Source organism: Panthera onca, chromosome B2, assembly GCF_046562875.1.
Source record: "Panthera onca isolate mPanOnc1 chromosome B2, mPanOnc1 haplotype 2, whole genome shotgun sequence".
In the NCBI taxonomy this organism is placed as follows: Eukaryota; Metazoa; Chordata; class Mammalia; order Carnivora; family Felidae; genus Panthera; species Panthera onca.
Window position 1 is genome coordinate 63,235,853 of NC_138343.1, and position 20,585 is coordinate 63,256,437.

Sequence of the window (20,585 nt, forward strand, 5' to 3'; positions counted from 1 at the left end):
TATCTTTACATAACACATTCTTGTGCTTTGAGAGAGATACTGTGAAAGACACAAAAATGTTGAGTACATAGGGCAGCATCTAGGCCAGAACTGCTTTTGACAATACATACTATTGCAGTTGATGTGTAACATGGCTAAGGTCATCAACAAGGGGATCATATAACATGTAACATGTGAGTGAGGCCCTGAAGAGCAGTTGCAATTTTCATAAGCAGAGATGGGAGGGTAAAGGTCAGGTCAGAGTTCTGAAGAGGTGACAGTAAGAGGAGGAAGTGATGTATAGAGAAGGGACGAGACTCACTGTGGCAAACAATAGACATTAGATTTTTTTTTCCTCTGTTGAATTCTAAGCTAAGGAATTTGAGTAGGATTGGATAACTAATTAGGACTGTCATCAATGATTTTTTTGCACCAGGGAAATGGATGGAGAAAGGTGGCCTAATTTAAAAGGGCGCTTCAAGGGGATTCATGTGGTCATAAATGCCCAGTCCTTGGAGCCAAAAAGAGGCTACTTTAGTAGAACATAAAGAAGTATTAAACTCTGAACTATGGTGAGGCATCCTGAGCTGTCTGTCCATTTAAGAAAAACAAATCTTCCCCTCATACCATATCCCTCTTCAGCTGCCGTCTGGTTTTCTGCTTCCCTCCAGTTAAAACGCAAAAGAGCTGTCTAAATTTGTTGCCTCCAATTCCTCTCCCTTCCATTCTCTCTTGGACCCTTTGCAACTGGGCTTTCACCCCCAACAATCCAATGGGTCTTTCCACAAAGTCACTGTCATGGGTCTCTGGATGCAGTGGTCAAATCTCAGTTCTCATCCTATTTGATCTATCTACAAGCACTTGAGTGAGTTGACTATTCTATCCTCCTTAAAATTCTGTTCTCCCTTGACTTTCAGAGTCCCTGACTTTCCACCATCTCCTGGTCCTCTCCTACATCACTGCTCTTCCTGGTCTCTCTGGCTGAACCTCCCTCATCTCAGCAACCTCTAAGTGTTGGTTGTTTCACCGTCCAGCTCTATGACTTCTCTGCAGCATTCGTCTCTCAGTGATTCCTCTTGTTTCATGGCTTTAAATAAATACCACATATATGCTGACAACTCCTAGAGTTCTATTCTCAGCTGGGCCTGCCTGTTGAACTCCAGAAGAACATACCTAACTGCCTGCTTGCATCTTCTCTTAGGTGTCTAATAGTGATCAAAATCCCAATTGAACTTAGATGTTCCCAACCAACTCTCGATATTCTCACTGATAACCGTGCTTCCCATAGTCTTTCCCATCTCAATAAATGGCAACTGTATACTTCTGATTAATCACTCCAAAAATATTGGTGTCACTCTTGATTTTCCTTTCTCTTACACTTCAGCTCTGTTTACTTTACCCTCAAGATGGGTCAGGATCTGGGGCACCTGGGTGACTCAATTGGTTAAGCATCTGCCTTCGGCTCAGGTCATGATCTCACCATTTGGTCCTTGAGTTTGAGCCCCACATCAGGCTCTCTGCTGTCCACACAGAGCCTGCTTCAGATCCTCTGTCCTCCTCTCTTTCTGCTCCTGCGTCTCTCTCTCTCTCTCTCTCTCTCTCTCTCTCTCTCTCTCTGTGTGTGTGTGTGTGTGTGTGTGTGTATATATATATATAATATTTAGAAAAATAAAAGGGTCAGGATCTGACCACCCTGCACCACCTTCACTGCTACCCTATTCCAAACCAAGACCAGCCCTGCCTGAGCTATTGCAGTAGTCTCTAAAGGTCTCCTTTTGTTGTACCCCTAAGCATTGTCCTTCTTTCCCCCTACGTTATATTGCCAAAATAGCAGCCAACGAGACACTTTGAAAAGATGAGAACATGTTACTTATCTATCCAAAACCATCTGATACCCTCCCATCTCATACAGCATGTAAGCCAAGTGCTAAGGCAATTTCCCAACCTTCACTCCATCATGTTACCTCTCCAGGCTTACTGCCTTCTTGTCTCAGTCTCATTCCAGCCACACTGGTCTCCATGCCCTCCTCAAACATAACACACAACACCAACATCAGTTCCTTTTCACTCCATATTCTCTCTTTCCAGAACCTTCCTCTTTCAGAGAGCCATATGCTAATACCCCCAACCCCTTCAGGTTTCTGTTAAGATTTTTTTTTGTCAATGAGGCCTTCTCCCCAGGCATCCAATTTCCTGCTTCATTTTTGTCCATAATATTTATGAACACTGAGCATTCTATACATGTATTCATTTATACCCTTGTGTCCATCTCCCCTCCCCCAAATGAATGTAAACTCCATTGGAGCTTTAATTTCTGTCTATAACTTAAGAGATGTTTAACAAATAGTTACCAGATGTTAATTAGTGAATATATAAAGATGAATTAGAAACAGTGAATTAAGAATTGATAGTATTTATCTTCTCATTTGATTATGGCTTGGGGGCAAACCCTTTCCCCTGTCTGGGTTTCAATTTCTGTCTAGGTTTCAATTTCTTCATGTGTAAATTTAGAGATTTGCAATGGATACAATCAAAGTTTCCTCCAGCTTGGAAAGTCCATGATTCTATTGACACTACATTATAACCAAAGAAACCAAACACAGAGATTAACACAAAGAGAAGGAAAAATGACATTGAATTAGCTTCTTGCCTTACAACCACCCAGGCTACATAACAAAGATTTCTTCATGATCTTAGCCCACACACATTTTAATGGAAACAGACAAACTAACAGCACTGACTTTTTAAAAACTGCAACAGTATGGGCATAGCTGAGGCCAATAAAAAATTTTAGTGTTTTCAATTTTCCATTAAAAGCAAGTTTGACCATTATTTAGTTTTTATTCTAGTTATCCATAGTCCCTTCCTCCAATTATGGCTCCTTCTATGTTAGCAGATTTTTTTTTTTCTGTGTACTCCTCATTTCATCGCCACCTAGTGGAAAATCCAGCTGATATTGTTAATACAGTTTATAATACAGCAGTTTTTATCTCCAAAAAATTGTCTTCAGTCAGTATTCAAAAGTATTCCAGTCAAATCACCCCAAAGTGTTATAAAAAGTATTTCCTATGGATATATATTGTTAACATAACCATTTCTTTTGTATTTATTTCGTACTTACAAGTGAAAGAGTATTTGTAGATGTACTTGTCGAAAACAACTTAGTAAGCAAACTTAATAGTCTAGATATTATGCAATAGTATGCATCTCTTAAATCACTGAAAACATAACTTTCCTACAATATTTCTTAAATACCAAAATAATATTATCCACAACCTCACAGTGGATTTTCCCATGTTATCATTTATGAAACTTCCATTGTTTCTGCATGTGGGGGTTATTATAATTTAATTGTATAGAGCAGAATAAAGGACAGTTTCTCTGTCACTAGTTCTGCCAGTTCTTTCTATCTGCTCTCACATTTTCTCTGATTTTAACAAAAATAACATAGAGCAGCACTTTTGAAATATACTTTGAAAGGCATCATATCTTCTGATTATTTTCCACTTTGGTTTATTTTGAATATGCATAGGTAAGATAAAAAGGTTTTGAATCATGTATTTGTGAAACCACATAAACTTGTATCCTTCCTTAAGCCCAAACCCCTAGTGCACATCCCTGAAAAGGGAGAAAGGTTAACTTTGTTTTCTAATAGAGCTGTACCAAATAACTCTCCTAGGCAATCATACTGACAACAAACAATAAAGAACCTGTCATAAAATAACATGTTTTTATGGTATGCTGCCAGGAAACTGAGCTTTGCAGTGGGATAAATGGCACCATCCTAAAATATGGGCACAAAGGAGAATAGGAAATATGGGATTTATTGCTTTCAAATCAAACTAACAATGTATTACAGCAGTGCGCTGGGAAAAAATATAAAATGCTCTGAGCCCACTAAATAACCATGAATGATGAGAAGGTGTTTGAGTTGTGGATCACGTGAGCAGCTATATTGCAAGCTTTATGAACACCTCTTGAAATTGGTTTCCTTTTCCAATTTAGAAAAGGGAAAGAGACACAAGATAGGATAGATAGGAGGAAATCACAAGCAAGTACAATATAAAAGAGTCTTTTAGCATTTGTGCTCCATCAAATGTTGTTTCCAATTGCATTTTTTGTTATGCAGTTCTTAAGGCTACCTTTTGACATCTGTAAATAACTTTAGAAGGGATGTTTGCTTTTGATGTATTTACTAAAGAAAAGCCCGTGTTGATCCTGAAAAAGGTATTCAATTAATCCAGAGTGTCAAAGATCAGAATGAATCTAATTTCATGAAGAAAAATTGAAAAATACAGTGTTCCTAATTGTTTTCTTATGTTTTGGGTACACTTCACTTTAATTTAAAATTTCTCAGACATCAATATTGAATATTTGCTCTCTCCAAATGGAGAAAAGGGTCCTCTATAAGTATACTTTAACCACCCAGAATATATGGATACTACTATTCATCACTCTCTAAGTCTTCTGAGGGACCTGTGGTCACTATTGATCTGCAGTAATGGCCAGAAACTTCAGATTTCAGTCAATTGGTGAGAAATCAAAACATAAAACAAGAATAAAACCAAGGCTTAAGGACAAGTTGTGGGCACTTGGGCTTTGTCTGAGGATTTATATGAGTATTTGACTATTCTTAGTCTTAAAATGTAAGGAGCAGTGTGGGAAGACTAATAATATTTGAAAAGGGAAGAATTGATCAGTGTGAGAATTCCCAAATGAGAGCCTCTTTGCCTACAACACTGGACTCTGTCTTCTCCTGGATAATACTTATTCATCCCCAGGGTTCCTCTAGATATCACTTTCTACACTAAATATGCTTGACGTCTACTCTCATGCCTCCTGGCCTAATCTGAGTGAGGAGATTTTTCCCAGTGCCTCTCCATTCACTATCATGGCCCTTATCATATGTTGTACTGTCATTGTTTACTTATCTCAACCCATCACCCTCAAGAGACTGAACTGAAGAAGACAAGATCCATGATTTATTTAAGTTTGTATAGCCAGTATATAGGCACATGATAAAAGTTTACTAAATTAATAAACAAGTACATGTCTGAGAACATATTTTATACTGTACAATCCTCCTTCTTTAAGAAAGAAACATTTATTTGTTCATCCCACAAAGTAAATTCTGAAAAATCTATGCAAATCACAAATGCTTTCTAAAATGAAAGTGAGGAAATGCTTTATAAGGAACAATATGTGGTTATACATTTTTCCTTTTCTCAAAGGAAAGTTAGTTGGCACAGCAGAAAATAGGTAGATTATATTTTGTGCCTAACATGGTTTTTTACAAGTCAAGAAGCCCACTTGAGGTCACATCTTCAACTGAGAAATGGAGATAATCCTATCTGTGCTTGCTATCTTATAAAATTGTTGCAAGGATAAAATAGGTTAGTGGCAATGAAAGCATTTTGGAAACTTTAAATTGGCATATTAAGGGTATCAGGGTGCTTAAAAAGCATAAATGGGCTTTTCTTACATAGAATTTTCTATTTGTCTAATATAGAGTAAAAATTGAGGAATACATTTTGGTGACAAGTTTGAGTTTGACATTGTCACTGTCAGTCCTTGGATGTAAGTAGGATTTTTTTTTTTTTTTTGGCCTGTAACTCTGACCTGTTTTAGTTATTATTACCACCACCACTATTCGATCACCAAATATGAAACTTTAATGAAGCTTTAGGTTCAAGTCTGTTTTGTCTTTCCTTGTGGGAAAATCAGAATTCAGTGTAAAGGAAAAAAAATTTTCATGCCTGTTTCAATTACTTTTAACATTGGTTACAGTGTACTGACTTTGAAAAGCTCCTTGGTGAACCAGAAGCAAAATATAATACCAGCCGCCAGTTCTTTGTTGTGTGCCTGCACATGGCAGAATAAAATAGAGGATAACTGGTCCTAACTGGTCTCCACTGTGATATGAGACTAGACTTCAATCAGCTATAACATTATTGGCTAGACTATAATGTATTGGAGTAAGATTGAGACTTTGCCACTCTGGCAATCAAAGAGTTTAATAATACCCTAGCATCCAGAATTATAATGGTTTGAAATGTTTTTCAAGGGATAGATTAAATGGGTGATAGGCGTTAAGGAGGGCACTGGTTGTGATGAGCATTGGGTGTTATATGTAGGTGATGAATCACTAAATTCTACACCTGAAACGGTTATTACACTGTATGTTAACTAACTAAAATTTAAATAAAGACTTGAGACTACAAAAACAAATGAAATGTTATTCAAGGCCAATGAATCAATCAATTTCGCAAGCACTTGATTGATGTTCATTGTAGTAAAGAAGCACCTTAAGGTCTCCCCACCCTTACCCATGGTCCAGAAATGACACAGGTGTTGCAGACATTTGAGTTGCCTGCAAATTAATCCCAATCTCATGCCACTGCAACAATCTTGCTTCACAAAATTTCAAGATGGCACGATAGCGGTCCCATTGGCTTTTTAACCCAGTCACTTGAGGTGTGATAACTCATTAGTTGAAGAAATACTTTCTCAAGTGTCTACAAGTCAGAGCGGTAATATGGCAGTTACAAATTGCTTCCTGTCCATCACAGAATATAGAAATTTCACACTACCCTTCACACTAATCACAATTCTTCTCTTGAAAATAAGCTATTTGAACAATTCCATTACTGAGTGCCTGATAACCTTTTTTTCTTTGGAGAAGTACACAGAAACAATTCAGAATCACTGTATCACCCCTGCTACATGCCATGATATGAGTTTTGTGACTAGAATTTAACAGCTCCAATTGAGAGAGAATGTTGGCCTCAACAGTTTATTTATTAAGCTCTAAATTCTTTAGTTCCTCCCCCCGCAGAGAACACTTATCATCTAATATATATTTTTAAATCCCTCTAATAATATTATAAAATATCCTTTTAAAGGATTGTTCAATAAAAGTTTAACAATTCAAAATGATAGAACTGTATGGTATTAGTTGGCATAATTACTCTGTCATTATATAATTCCTTACCTTTATATCCATGAAACCCTACAGTAAAATCATGAATAGAGCTCTAAAATCCTTTACTTTTATGTCATACAAGACTTACTAAGTAAATATTGTACCATCTATACGCTTTTTATTCTTGTTGATCAGACACCATACGGCTTCCTAACCTTATCTCTCATACCCTGCAGTTAGTATCTTCCACCCCCCTTCCCCTCATCACACACACACACACACACACACACACACACACACACACACATTTTCACATAGAAATTTCATCCAAACCAGCTGCTCTCCGGACCTCTGAATGGGCCCACTTACTCTCCACTTCCCTTTCATTTGATGCTCTTTCCCTCAGCTGAATACATTTTTGCCAGTTCAAATCCTTCCATTTCAAGGTTCATTGTGTTCAAGAAGCACAAAATTCTTGGGGTGCCTTGGTGGCTCAGTCAGTTAAGTGTCTGACTCTTAGTTTCAGCTCACGTCATGATCTCATGGTTTCATGAGTTCAAACCCCATGTCAGGCTCCGTGCTGATGGTCCCGAAATGGCTTGGGATTCTCTGTCTCCCTTTCTCTCTGCCCCTCCTCCACTTTTGCTGTCTCTGTCTCTCTCAAAATAAATAAATAAACTTGAAAAAAATTTTAAAAAGAAGCACAGAATTCTTGACTAACTAAATCCACCATTCATCTTAACCTGACTTTGATATTCTCATTAGTTGTTTATATACAGGGTGTACCACACCAGTATTTGCTTCTCTTACATTGCTTCTGAAGGATTCTGGGAGCTCCAGGGGGGCATGTCACATCATCCAAGTAAACTTGAAGCCCCTTAAGTCCAGGAACCAATTCCTTGAGACTTTCTCTGATTTCCCATTCCATTTGGGATGTGCTCTGCTCAAAACAGGCACTTAAGGCTTTTTGAGTAAGTGCTTGAGTGAATTTTAAAAATGAATAACTCGGGGAGCCTGGGTGGCTCAGTCGATTAAGTGTCAGACTCTTGATTTTGGCTCAGATCAGGATCTGACAGTTTGTGATATTGAGCCCTGAGTCAGATACCACATTGACAGTGCTGAGCCCTACTTGGGATTCTCTCTCTCTCTCTCTCTCTCTCTCTCTCTCTCTCTGCCCCTCCCCTGGCTCACACTTTCTCTCTCTCTCTCTTTCTTTCAAAAGTAAACGTTTTAAAAAAGCGAATAACTTTTCATTGCTTAAGACATTCAAATGATTGTCAAAGATATCTGAAATGTTAGTTTTTAGCTATCTAGTTTTGTTTTAATCTACCATAGTGTATGATTTCATACTTACCGGAACAGAAACTTGAGGATTATCCACAAGTTTTCCTAGCACAGCAAAGCCATCGACGCTGATTTGGCCTCTTGGCTTTATAGGTAAGGATTCAATCCTGTTGCAATCAACAAAAAGAGTAGCACTACTCCTTTCCACACCGATCATGATCTTATGCCACTGGGAATCAAACAAGGAAGGCAAATTTGAAAAGGTTGCAGTTTGGAGACTTCCATCCAGTCCCTTGTAGGAAAATGCAACAGATTTGGTTTGGCCATTAATCTTCACACCAACTTGCTCCTTCCCTGAGGAATCCTGAATCTGCCAAATGCTCCAGTTCTTTTCAAGTGTGCTTCCAGTCATCCGGAAAGTAGTTAAAAAGGAGTATTCTTCAGGCAGGCCACTGGGATATAAATGCCTGAGCAAAATTTTAAAACAGTAAATAAAACTCTTGTTTTCTGTACCCATGCATATTACCATATTCTCTTATTATGCTATTTTAGATTCTAGACCTACAGAAAGGCTACAGTGTGAAAAACTATGTACCGTTTGTTCTTTCATGAACTTCACAGAAGCTCCATCATTCATGTACACCAATGCTCCATCCTAAAATACACATTAGAAAAAACAAACCCTTCCTCATAGCTAAGGAGGGTTCCCAATGCCACATACCCCCAACAGTATTACTATTTATGCTACCTAAAGAGCTCCTGTTCAGCAATTCCATCTCAGCCAAAAAACATATTCTTGCAAGGTCCCTGGCAGCATTTCTTCCACAAATTAAAGAAGAGATCATTTGGAATCTAAACAGCTCTGCTAGTTAATAAAACCATTTCATTAAAGCAGCTTTTAAATTTTTTATTTTAATGTAGCATGTTGTTAGGATTATTTGTTATGTCCATAATTGCTCCCATAAATCCCCTCCACAATTATATCCTAGACCCACATATGTGTTCTGAGAATCAGTAACTGTGCAGACTTGAGAAACTCCTTCACACTGAGCACATTAGTCTTTTTTCCAGGGAATTCAAATCATAACGTTAAAGTAGCAGCAGGTTGCTTGTCGCTGTATGTATGACGAGGGAAAGGTGGCCAGTTCTTAATTCTCTACTCCAGCCCAGTTGTTCCACAGTCTGACAACTAAGTCTGTATTGTTTCTCCTTTTATTGCTTTTTTAAAATGTTTATTTATTGCTGATAGAGAGACAGAGTGCACAGAGAGAGAGGGAGACACAGTATCCGAAGCAGGCTCCAGGCTCTGAGCTGTCAGCACAGAGCCCCACGCAGGGCTCTAACTCATGGACCATGAGATCATGACCCGAGCTGAAGTCGGATGCTTAACTGACCGAGCCACGCGGGGCACCCCTGACCCTACTTTTATTGCTTTAAATGGCAACATAAGACTGTCAGTGTCCCTAAGGCAGCTCCAGTCTATGTGGAAGCTGTGATCTGGAGCAGCAATAACTACCTGGATCTTCTTTTGTTGAAGCCAAGCTGCTAAAAGCAGAAGCCTGCAATTTTAAAAAATTAGAACCTATTAAATGTAAGCATCATCTCTCACAAGCTTAAGGTTATAGTTTTCTTTTTTTAAGTTTATTTATTTATTTTGAGAGAGACAGAGACAGCGTGAGCAAGGGTGAGGTAGATAGAGAGGGAGAGAGAGAGAGAATCCCTAGCAGGTTCCCCACTCTCAGCACAGAGCCTAATGTTGGGCTTGAACTCATGAAACTGAGATCATGGCCTGAGCTGAAACCAAGAGTCAGACACTTAACCGACTGAGCCACCTGGGCTCCCCTAAGGTTGTATTTTTCTACCTTTCTCCTCAGTATAGAAAAATTCCTAAGTAAGGAAGGAATGCTAGGAAAACTAGATGCTGTTCATTTTGGTTGCTAAATAATAAGATTTGACATTTCTGAGAAGAGTTATGGACAGGACTCAAAGTCCCAAATCACCTTCCTTCAGGTCAGACTCCTGTTAAATAGCCCTCTCTTGTGAAAAGTAAAAAAGAGAAAGGCAAGAAGAAATAGCTAAGTGGATGTTGATTTAATTTGCCAGTTGCATTAAAATAGGTTGTTAGGGGTCAAGAATTTCTAAACCAAAAATTTCTTCAGTTGCAAGAATGTTTAACAATAGGTGAAATACTCAACTTGCTAAGATTTTCTCTTTACTTTGACTTTATAAAATTTTATCATCCCTTACAATAGCAGGAACAAACACATAACTCTTTACTACACATATTTTTGCACACCTTCAATAAAATGGGTCAACTATATCAACAAATTTCATCGCCTTTTTTTTAAAAGCTGGTTTTATAAAAATAACAAAAATATAAAGTTTTTCATCTGAATACCCTTTTAGCATCAAAATACTTCTTTTAATCATTGTGTTCTAAAATGACTTTAATTTTTATTTATAATACTGGGTGAATTCCTTTATTAATACACATTCTTAAGTGATCGCTAGTGATATGTATTATACTTATTGCAAAGTTTTCAATTTATTAAATGTTTGTCAAGTATACAGGAGGTTTTAACATGTACATTTAAAAAAGATTCAGTTTGGAGCTAAGGAAATAAAAAGTGTGTGCAAGGAGAATTTCCCCAGAATGAACATGTCTACCATATCTATTTTCATATTTACTTTTAATATAGATTCTATTTGACGTATTTCCCTTTCACTATAAATTTTTCAGGATATACATACTGCAGACTAACTTCTAGAGAAGAGGCTAAGGTTTACTGATGACAGTATAATATATTGCCTACTGTATAATTATAAAACTGCCTAGAAGTTTATACAGTTCATTTTACTGATCTCAATTAATTTGGAGTTGGGAGATAAGTTTTAAAAGTTTCACAGAATGGTGAAATTTGATAAGTATCCATTTAAATTATGAATATGTTATTTTCATATTCTTTTTACTTAATGATCTGGATTTAACCAGATGCTTAAAGAATTTATTTTTCTTTTTTGTCCTATGTAGTTATTGTTGAGGTATGAGGCTTTCACAGAAGGAAGATAAATCTTAATATTTTGTCCTCTTCTCTCCGTAAAGCATTCTTTTCCTAGATTTTTGTAAATGTACTTTACCAATGTATTAGTTTACAGATGTACCAAACAAGGCTATAGAATTTTATCAGTCCCTAGATAAAATAAGTCTATTTTGCTTTGGTTCCACAAGTTGCAATAACTTGTTTAAGTGACTTTTTTGCAAAGATATCATGAGGTTGACTGAGGGATCTCTCCCAATTTATGCTTTATCTCATCTTACCTGCTTAATGAGGAAAGAGATTATGTTGAAGGTAGACTAGAACAGAATGTCCCCATTTACCTCTGACTTGGTGAGGTAATGCCAAAAACTTTTTTTAAAAAATGAGTTTGTGAGTAAGGTTGCTAGAAGAACAATTCTTTTATAGACACGTTGTTAAATCAAGTGTATCCATCAGCTCTCTTTCTTCATATACACAAAGATTATGTATATGTGTGTGTTCATGTAAGTATACAAGTATAATCAAGATTATCATGTTATTAATCTTTTAAACAGGCTAATACAAAATGTCAATATGACAAGAGGAGAAAATTCCTTTTGGTGTTCAAATTAATAAAATATATATGTATATGTATACTTAAGACCTTTTCAAAGTCCTCACATGTCTAATTTATATAGCAGCCCGTACTATTGTCTTTTTTGAACACCTGAGATTCTGTTCTTGCAAATATGCTATGCACATCGATAAATAAACTTGACAGCATACATAATGTAGAAGAAGCTGGATCTATAAATGATTTATTTTATTATGTTACAATCTGCACAGAGTACCTTAAAAAGAAGAACTGTATGGGTTTAAATAAAAGATAAGAAGGCTTTAGACCTTGAAGCGTTTGTTTATGACCTTAACCCATGTAAGAATTGTGTTTGTTAAGGTAAACAAACACAAAATGTTTGTAAGTCTGAGTTGAGACTGTGATACTATTATGTATAAAATAAAGAATAAAAAGCAGCAAAAAAAAACTATTCTCATAATCTTCCAAAAATATTGAGAAGATAAAGGTAAATTGTGACTCTATCACATAAGTTTTTTATGTCATACTCTTATTCCCCTCCCACACAAATTCTGTTAAGGTTTTCTTTTCATTCCCTCAGAACCTATATTCTTCAGCGTAGAAATTTCCTTTAAACCAAGACAGTCTACTCCCTGCCTGGTCTGAGAGCAATTCCAGTTCCTGCCTTTCTTGCCATCTGGTTTTTGAATGAATAGGACTAGGAGGGCAGCTTGAAAAGAAAGAATCCACTAAGGAGAAAAGGTTCCCATATACACACTTTCTCCTGGTGCTCTCCACTAGTTAGAATAAATACTCAACTAATACCACTGTGTGCCAACCTCTATTCAACCCTCTCCATTTATTAACAATTTGCTCCTCATGGAAAATCTATGACACTGTTATTTTTATTCCTAATTTATGCTGAAGGGACTGAAACAAAGACCATGTAAGCAATTTGCCCCCAAATACACTTTATTACCTATTTGAGACTCAGCCCTCTGGCTCTCCCCTCCTTCTCTTTTTTATTTCTTTCTACTTCCTGCCTAATTCTTTTTTCAACTTTTAATAAGCTTTACCAGTAAAACAGAGTTTTTAGACTTTGTGGAGGCAGGGGTCAAGGAGATAGAGAATATGAGACATTGGTTATATCCTGTAAAAAATATTTAGTGACAGGGGCGCCTGCGTGGCTCAGTCAGTTGGGGGACCAACTTCAACTCAGGTCATGTTCTCACGGTTTGTGGTTTGAGCCCCAGGTCAGGCTCTGTGCTGACAGCTCAGAGCCTGGAGCCTCCTTCTGATTCCGTGTCTCCCTCTCTCTGGCCCTCCCCCGCTCACGCTCTGTGTCACTCTCTCTCTCAAAAATAAAATTAAAAAACATTAAAAAATTTTAAAAAAATATTTAGTGACAGCTCTAAGCACTTAGAGAAGAGCAACAGCAAAGATGAGTAGAAGGTGGGAGTTTATGTGGCTTCAAGTTGGTCAGTCTCTGAACTTTAAGTTACTTAATGGCAATCCAGATTGTACTTCAAATTACAGAGGAGAGAATTAGGTCAGCATTGGCAGGGAGGGATGTCTTCCATCACGTTTATTTTATTAAAGAAAGAAAAAAATGTTTTTAAAGATATTTAAGGACACTAGCACTTGTGTACATGCAAAGAAAATACAAGCAAAAATAAAAAAGTCAGTATCTGTTATCATGCCCTGTGAGTAATTTTCCAGCATCAGTATGGAGTAGTGGTTGAAGAACCATTCTGACTGAATTTCAGTGGTTCCAGCATCTCCCACCCCTGGAACCTCATGTAAGTACCTTAAGCTTTCTGGGCTCACTCCCCTCCCTCATAAAATGTGGATAATAATGTCTTTACCACAGGGTTGTGATCAGGATGAGATTTACTGTTAATTAGTAAATTTATAGAAAGAGCTGATACAATGCACTATTGTCATTTTATAAAACATAGCTCATATTTAGAAAAAAGATAAAATGCAGTTCGTATGTTCAAAACATGAATTTCTATCTACAGTCTGGCACTATATCAGAATATTCTAATTTGAACAAAATTTTTATTATTATAAACATTTAGAGCTTTTATAATATTCTTTTACTGTTCTAATTAATCATTGTTTACTTTTACAGCTTAATTTTTTTATCAAAGCCTTAGTTTTCTTGTTCATCTATCAAAGGAATCTTAATTTCAATTTTTTGCCGTACCTGAAACATACAATGATTATGATAACTACATATAAGGTATTTAGGTGATATAAAACTGAAAATCCTAAAGCTCCTTCATAACAATGGCATCACTCAACACATATACAAACTGAAGCACCACGCTTATCAATAATTTAAAGGATAAAAAATATAGTTCTAGAGACGGAGGTAAATGAAGTGGAGGATTTTTAAATTATTATCACTACCATTGCTTCAGTTGTCATTATTCTAGTTTTGCTTTTGTTTGATTCCTGCCAGGAGCCAGGCAGTAGATGTGTGGTCAGTTTCAGCACCAGGATGCTTGAACAGCACCATTGTGAGTCTTCTAACCACTCCGTGGTTCCTAGTTAAATTTATGCTTAACCCCTGGCACTTTTCACAGAGGGTCCTTTCAGCCAACACCAGACAAATTATACAAAAACAGAGAGCAAAGTAATAAGAACATGTCCTGAATCAATGTATAATGGTCCCAGTGATTTTTTTTTCTCCTTGGAATGAAAAGCAAATCACATACTGAAAACATGAAGCGCATTCATATATTTAGACACTAAAGATAGGTAAATAAGTTCCTTCATCTTAAAAAAAAAAATCATGATCTAAGAAGCATTGAACCTAAGAAGCATTGAAGATTCTCTAACATTGGGCAGCTTTTCATTTTTTAAAATGCATTTTAGGCAGATAATTAGATAAAATATTTTTATATACCTTGTTGGAATCCTGAAGTCTACATTATTTCCCAATTTGTAAGCCACTTGTAATGCCGTTGATCCCACTACCCTCTGAATAGCTCTTCTAGATGCTGCTTTATCTATCTGGAACTGAGAAATCAAGTCAAACCCTACAGAAAGGGGACACAAAATAAAAAGTCTAAAATGAGATCGGTTATATTTTCCTTTCCACAACCTTCCCAAATAAAAGAATATATCAGGTAGGTTTGTAGAAAGCATGCGTTTTCAATATGATACATGGCTACTTGCCTGGTAAATCATCTTGGCCAATCCTAACCTTTGGACAGAGTTCATTTCCACCATTAGAGTTTGAATTAACAGGGAACCCTGCAAAAGAGACAGCATGTTATCTTACCCCAACCCCTACAGAGATCATGAAAATAGATCAATAATAATAAGAGCTGAAAAACTATTTAAAGGAGAATAGTATACCAGACACCTTGCCTATAGTGTATTTGGCTTTAATTACTTTGTCTCTAGGATTATAATTCATTCATCTTCAACTCATCCTGGAAGGGAAGCAAGGTGCAAAGTTGTTTTAGTAGTCTGTACTGGGAAAATATTCCTTTGGGGGAAATTAGGAATTTGTTCCTTTTGGAACCAGAGCAGCACAATGTTCTGAATGGCACAGTGTCAGACGCCTGTTTGGAAAACTTCTGGTGGGTTGGGCTAGAAAATATTCCTTAAACACCACAAATTTTAGAATTCCTAGGAGACTCTAGAGCCAGCCTTGAGCCCGTTCAGTGGGACTTCTGGAGAGTGGGGTTCTTAAGAATCTTTGTTAAATAGAGGAGGAGTTTGGGGGGGAGACTTGGGATTCACTAATCCAAAATAAAATATATAGGATGCTTTTAATTTTACAGATTCATTCCAAGAGATCAAAAAAGCATTCCAACTAGGCTATTGTTAGCATCTGAGAATGGGGAAGTGTGATGAGAAAAAAAGAACCATGAAAATGATTAAACGCTTAATTCGATGAGAAATCCTAGAATTAAATTGGATGGTTCTTACACAGGTAGAAGGTTGCAGGGAGAAAGCTTGTTTAAGAAGGCTTTTTGTGACTGTCTAACTCCAGCACCCTGATGAGCACCCTGTTGTCACCCTGACAACAGTGACTTCCTAAACTTCAGAAAAAGCATTTTCCAGCTACAAGTTTTGGCCCAGCCATCCCAGTACATCAAACACACTCTTTACACCTCCCGTGACCCCGGGTCATTCATCCATCCATTCATCCATCTGTCCGCCCACCCAACATCACCAATCACCATATGAACCAAGTAGGCACTGTGGAAAGCACTGGAGTACACAGATTGGCTTTCCTGCTGACTGTGATTGCAGCCAAGACTTCTCTTCCATACCCATCACTGACCACATAAAACCAGCCATGGAGTAAACCATGGCTAAAGCAGGATTGAAGAGTGAGGCTGTGAAGGACCATGGATACTTCATTCTGTCCTCTCTCAGCCACAGCCCTGCCTGATCATTTCTGCAAACAAGTGATTTTTTCAAAATCCAGAAACTGTGACCCTTACTTGGGCGACGCTTGACAACTGCAGATGCCCAAGATCCCAGGAAACTGCAGACAAAGAAGAAAATTGGAATTTTCCTGAAGAGGAGAAAAGAAAAATGACTCAAACAGGAGTCCCTCCAGACTTAAATATTTTGAAATATGGTAAACGTAATGTAGGTGATCAAATCTCATTACAGTTTAGTTTTTCCATTTGACATTGAAATCTTCAGAGACTTAATGAATTCTCATGTTTCCAGCTCCTACACTAAAACAATCATGAGACTGTTGTTTTTTCTCTCTCACTTTCTCCATAGCTACCCGTCTCACTGTTTCTATATCTATTTCCTTGTCTATGTTTTCTTTCATCTTAGTTTTCCTCCCTCTTCACTTTAGTAGCTCTTTCTCTTTCTGTCTCTCCTATCTCTTATGCTTGTTCTTTTCTGCCTCATTCTCATCTGTCTTTCCCTGGCTCTCTCTGTCTGTATCTGTCTGCATCTCTCTTGCTTTCCTTTCTCCCCTCTCCCACCTCCCCTCACTTCCTCTCATCTTACCACCACTGCAGAAACACAGACCCTTGGTTTCAAGGGCCCCCAACCCAGTCTCCCCACCATTCTTTCCAGTGTCACGGTCTTACCAGAAGTTCTTCATTTCCCCTACTGGTTTTCTTTTGTGCCAACAGTCCCAGTGATGAAGGGGTTGCAGGGGGGTCAGTGCTCCCCCAAGACCCCTTCACTATCACCCCAGTACTAATGGGTTATGGGCCCAGCCTTGGTTCCTCCTGCCCTTGTAAGGGCTTAAAGCAAAGGGAGTGAACCAGAGGCATCTGGTGACACTTTAAACCACAGCAGAGGGAAGGGGTGGGGAGAGGCAGCCCTGTAAGCCCAGGCCTAGCCAGGGGTGTGTCCCCAAAACTAACAAGGTTATACTGAAGGAGGGATTAGCAAGGGAAAGTTTGCTAAAAAGAAAAAAAAGTCAGGATGTGGAGAAACCACCAGAAAAACTCAGGCAAGCTGCTATAGGAATACAGTGGAAGCTTTTAGAACTGCTATAGGAATACAGTGAATGCTTTTAGAGGACCGAGGTAAAGAGGGACTCACTGGAAAGCAGAGATGTGGGAACTCATGGGGGCCTTGGTTCACAGCCAACCTAGATTTGAATCTCCGTTTGTTCTGAAGCTTATTAGTTGTATGTCTGGAGGCAAGTTAATCTGTCTGTAACTCTGTTGCCTTAGGTGAAAATGGGTTGAAAATAGTTACCTAAGAAAATTTTTTTGAGAATTAAACAAGATAACAAAGCAGAGTCTAATGCCTAGCTAAGGGGAACAATCATTATTCCCCATCAACATTATCATTATAGCTAACACTTCATTCACTGTTTGCCCCCCTATGTTGAAAATGCTTGAAGCATGATAACATTTAATTCTCCTAACACTATAAAGTAAAATGAAAATTATTCCTGTTCTACAGGTAAGACAACTGAAGCACAGAAAATCAAGTAACTTGTAACTTGATCAAAGTTGCACAGCTAATTAGTTACCCGGTACATGCTAGCTCTCTGTACATCATGGCTGGAAATCATGGTAAAATGTAACATCAAGCCCCCTAGTTTTTATTGCTTCTTAAACTCTATAATTACCAGAGGTGAGCAGAATGTACTTGGAAATACACAACATATTATCCTCTATAAACAAGTTGAGAGCATGTTACAAGGAGCCTAGACCTAAAGAGAAAGGTTTTTATCAGCACCATGTCCCACATACCCACCCTCTTTCTAGAACCTGAGTGCTTCAAGAGAGAACCCCACCCCACCCGCTTAGGATGGTCTGCTTCCGGGTGGCATCAGTGTCCAATCCAAAAACAGACTTTCAGGCTCTGATGGTCCAATGATCTTAATAAGTTACAGTGTCTTGCATAAAGTAGTTTTATTTTCTTGAAGTTTCTTTAATTTTCAAATCAATTTAATTTTTTAATTGCAAAATAAATGGTGTTATTTTTAGTTTTTGTTGCTTCTTAAAAAAAATCCTTTCTTCTTCTTCCTTCCTCAGTTTGATAGAAATTTTGTTTGCCATGATGAGCTGAGAACCAAGTGTACTTGAACATCCACACCATTTGTCCCCCGTTCCTTTTCCACTCATGACCTGTTTCTCCACTGGCATTGGGACATCCATCTCCTCACAATGTTTGGGGCTCTCCATAGGCCCCTGTCATTCTCCTTCCATCTATCACAATAGTGATTCCCAAGGGTAGCCACTTTGGCTGAGTCATAGGATTTTAAATGGCCCTAGCCTAGCTTCTTCTTGAAAGTTGACCAGGGCTTATTTAAATAGATCGGTTTATTAACCCCCCAAAACCTCTAAACTTCTAATGGTAGGACTTCAGAAGAGAAAATGTGCAGCTGGGGACATCCCTCAAATCACACGAAGTAAGGCAGCTCTAGATCCACAAGGAAAGGGGCATTTGCCAAAGGGACACTTTCCATCCACTTAGGTTCTTTATTTGTACTACAGATCCTCTAACATTATTTACTGTGGGAAACAAAAGAGGTAGATTTTCCTATGTAATTAAGTGTTTGAGAAATCCTTTTGTTAAGTGTTTTTAAGATCTCACCACAGCTTTTGTCTCCTCCTCCTCCCACTTTGAAGAACCCTCTACAGCTAGAATAACAAGGCAAATGAAGGGGGGCTTCTAATAAAATATTTCTTAAATGAGAAGAAAATAGGCTTTCTTATAAGTGGTTTGGCTTTATTCCAGCTTGGCAGTTTTATTTAAGATGATGAAGACCAAACAACTACTCTATTAAGAAAGAACATAAATCCAGAAAAAAAAGATCTCTCTCTCTCTCTCTCTCTCTCTCTGTCTCTCTCTCTCTGTCTCTTTCTACACACACACACACACACACACACACACACACACACACGTTTAAGGATGCTTTTTTTTCCACCCGTATTTTCTATTTTAATCATATTTCATAACTTGACATGAGAGTCTCACAGAGAGAAGTACAAAGCCCACACTCTTCTGGCCTGGGTCAGGTTGCACCCTAAAATCACAGACACATAAACTTTTTCATCATTAACACTGTTCCCTCGGTTTACCAAACAGTTATGTTCCTGAGAAACTATGTGGAAATTAAATCTGATCAACTATGTAAAATTGTAACTGCACTAAGACAGCTTGATATTTTTAAATGATCCATTTTGTAAATAGAAGTATTTTGTACAGAATAATTATGCTTTCATCCATTTTTACTCTCTCCCTCCCTCCCCTTTACTGCTCTGTACAACAAACACACACACTAATCTTTCCTTTTCTATAAATCCAGGATTTTATTTACTTACAGTTTAAATCAGGGAACATCATCACAAATAATCATCTTCCTTGATCATCTATTCTCTTTCATTTGTGTACCCAACTATTCAGCAAACACTTATTGAATGACTATACGTACTCAATATACAACCACTCTTACCAAGTGCTACGAGTTGGGGAGACAAAAAGCCTTGCCCTGAGGAAGCTCACAGTCTAATCGGGAAGTCCAATATGAAGATATCTGCAAAATAGTGAGGGAACAAGGCTGCGGTGTCACTGAGAACAAGTCAACTCAGTCCAGGAGCATCAGGGAATTTTTCATAAAGGAAGTGAAATTTTAAAGGAAGACTAGAAGCCTACCAAGAAAACAAGTGGGTACAGTACATTCTGGACAGAAGAAAGAGCAGGTACCATGACAAAAAAAGTAGAAGAGAGTTTAGGAACCCCGAGTTTAGTTCAGGAGCTCTTTCACTTGGTAAATATTTATTGGTGACTTTTCTACCATGAGCTCTGAACTGATCTCAACAAAGAGGCACAGCAAAGAAAGACCAAGTTCTTGCTCCATGAACCTTACAGCTGGTAGGGAGACAGATACTAAATACATTCACAAGAACAGACAAGATAATTTGAGTTGGAACTGTTAGGAAAATACACAAAAGTGGGCAATGTGTATTAGAGAATGGTGGGAGTAGGTGTAGAGACAGATCAAGATTGAGGGCTAAGGAAAGACTGACTCCTCTGAGAGGGCAAATTTTGACTCAGACTAAATGAGAATCAAGAGGTAAGACTGATAGGGTAAACTGGAGAAGGAGAGGATGGTGGGTAGAACTACTTGGTTTTCAAGCTTGAACAACTGAGTAGATGGTGATGTCATTTTCTGAAATGATAAGTAGAAGGACCATGGGGGATGCGTTGAGTAGGGAGATCTTGAAAACCTTTGAAACAGTTTGGACTTTATTCTGGCTGTTAAGGGAGCTGGATGAAGAGTATAAAGCTAACAATGACTTTTTAGAAGGTATGTCTTCAGAAAAATGGTTCTGGCATTGCTGAAGGA

At 37.8% G+C, this 20,585-nt stretch overlaps 1 protein-coding gene across 1 annotated transcript in view; it reads right to left on the reverse strand.

Annotated features, from left to right (window-relative positions):
* The window catches only part of COL9A1 (collagen type IX alpha 1 chain), a 78,569-nt gene extending 69,957 nt beyond the window's left edge, over positions 1 to 8,612 (reverse strand). Inside the window, exon 1 of the mRNA XM_060615863.3 lies at positions 8,256 to 8,612. Coding sequence (XP_060471846.2) covers positions 8,256 to 8,597 — 342 coding nt within the window. The 5' untranslated portion in view covers positions 8,598 to 8,612. The remainder of the gene's footprint in view (positions 1 to 8,255) is intronic.
* Positions 8,613 to 20,585: the final 11,973 nt, after the last annotated feature.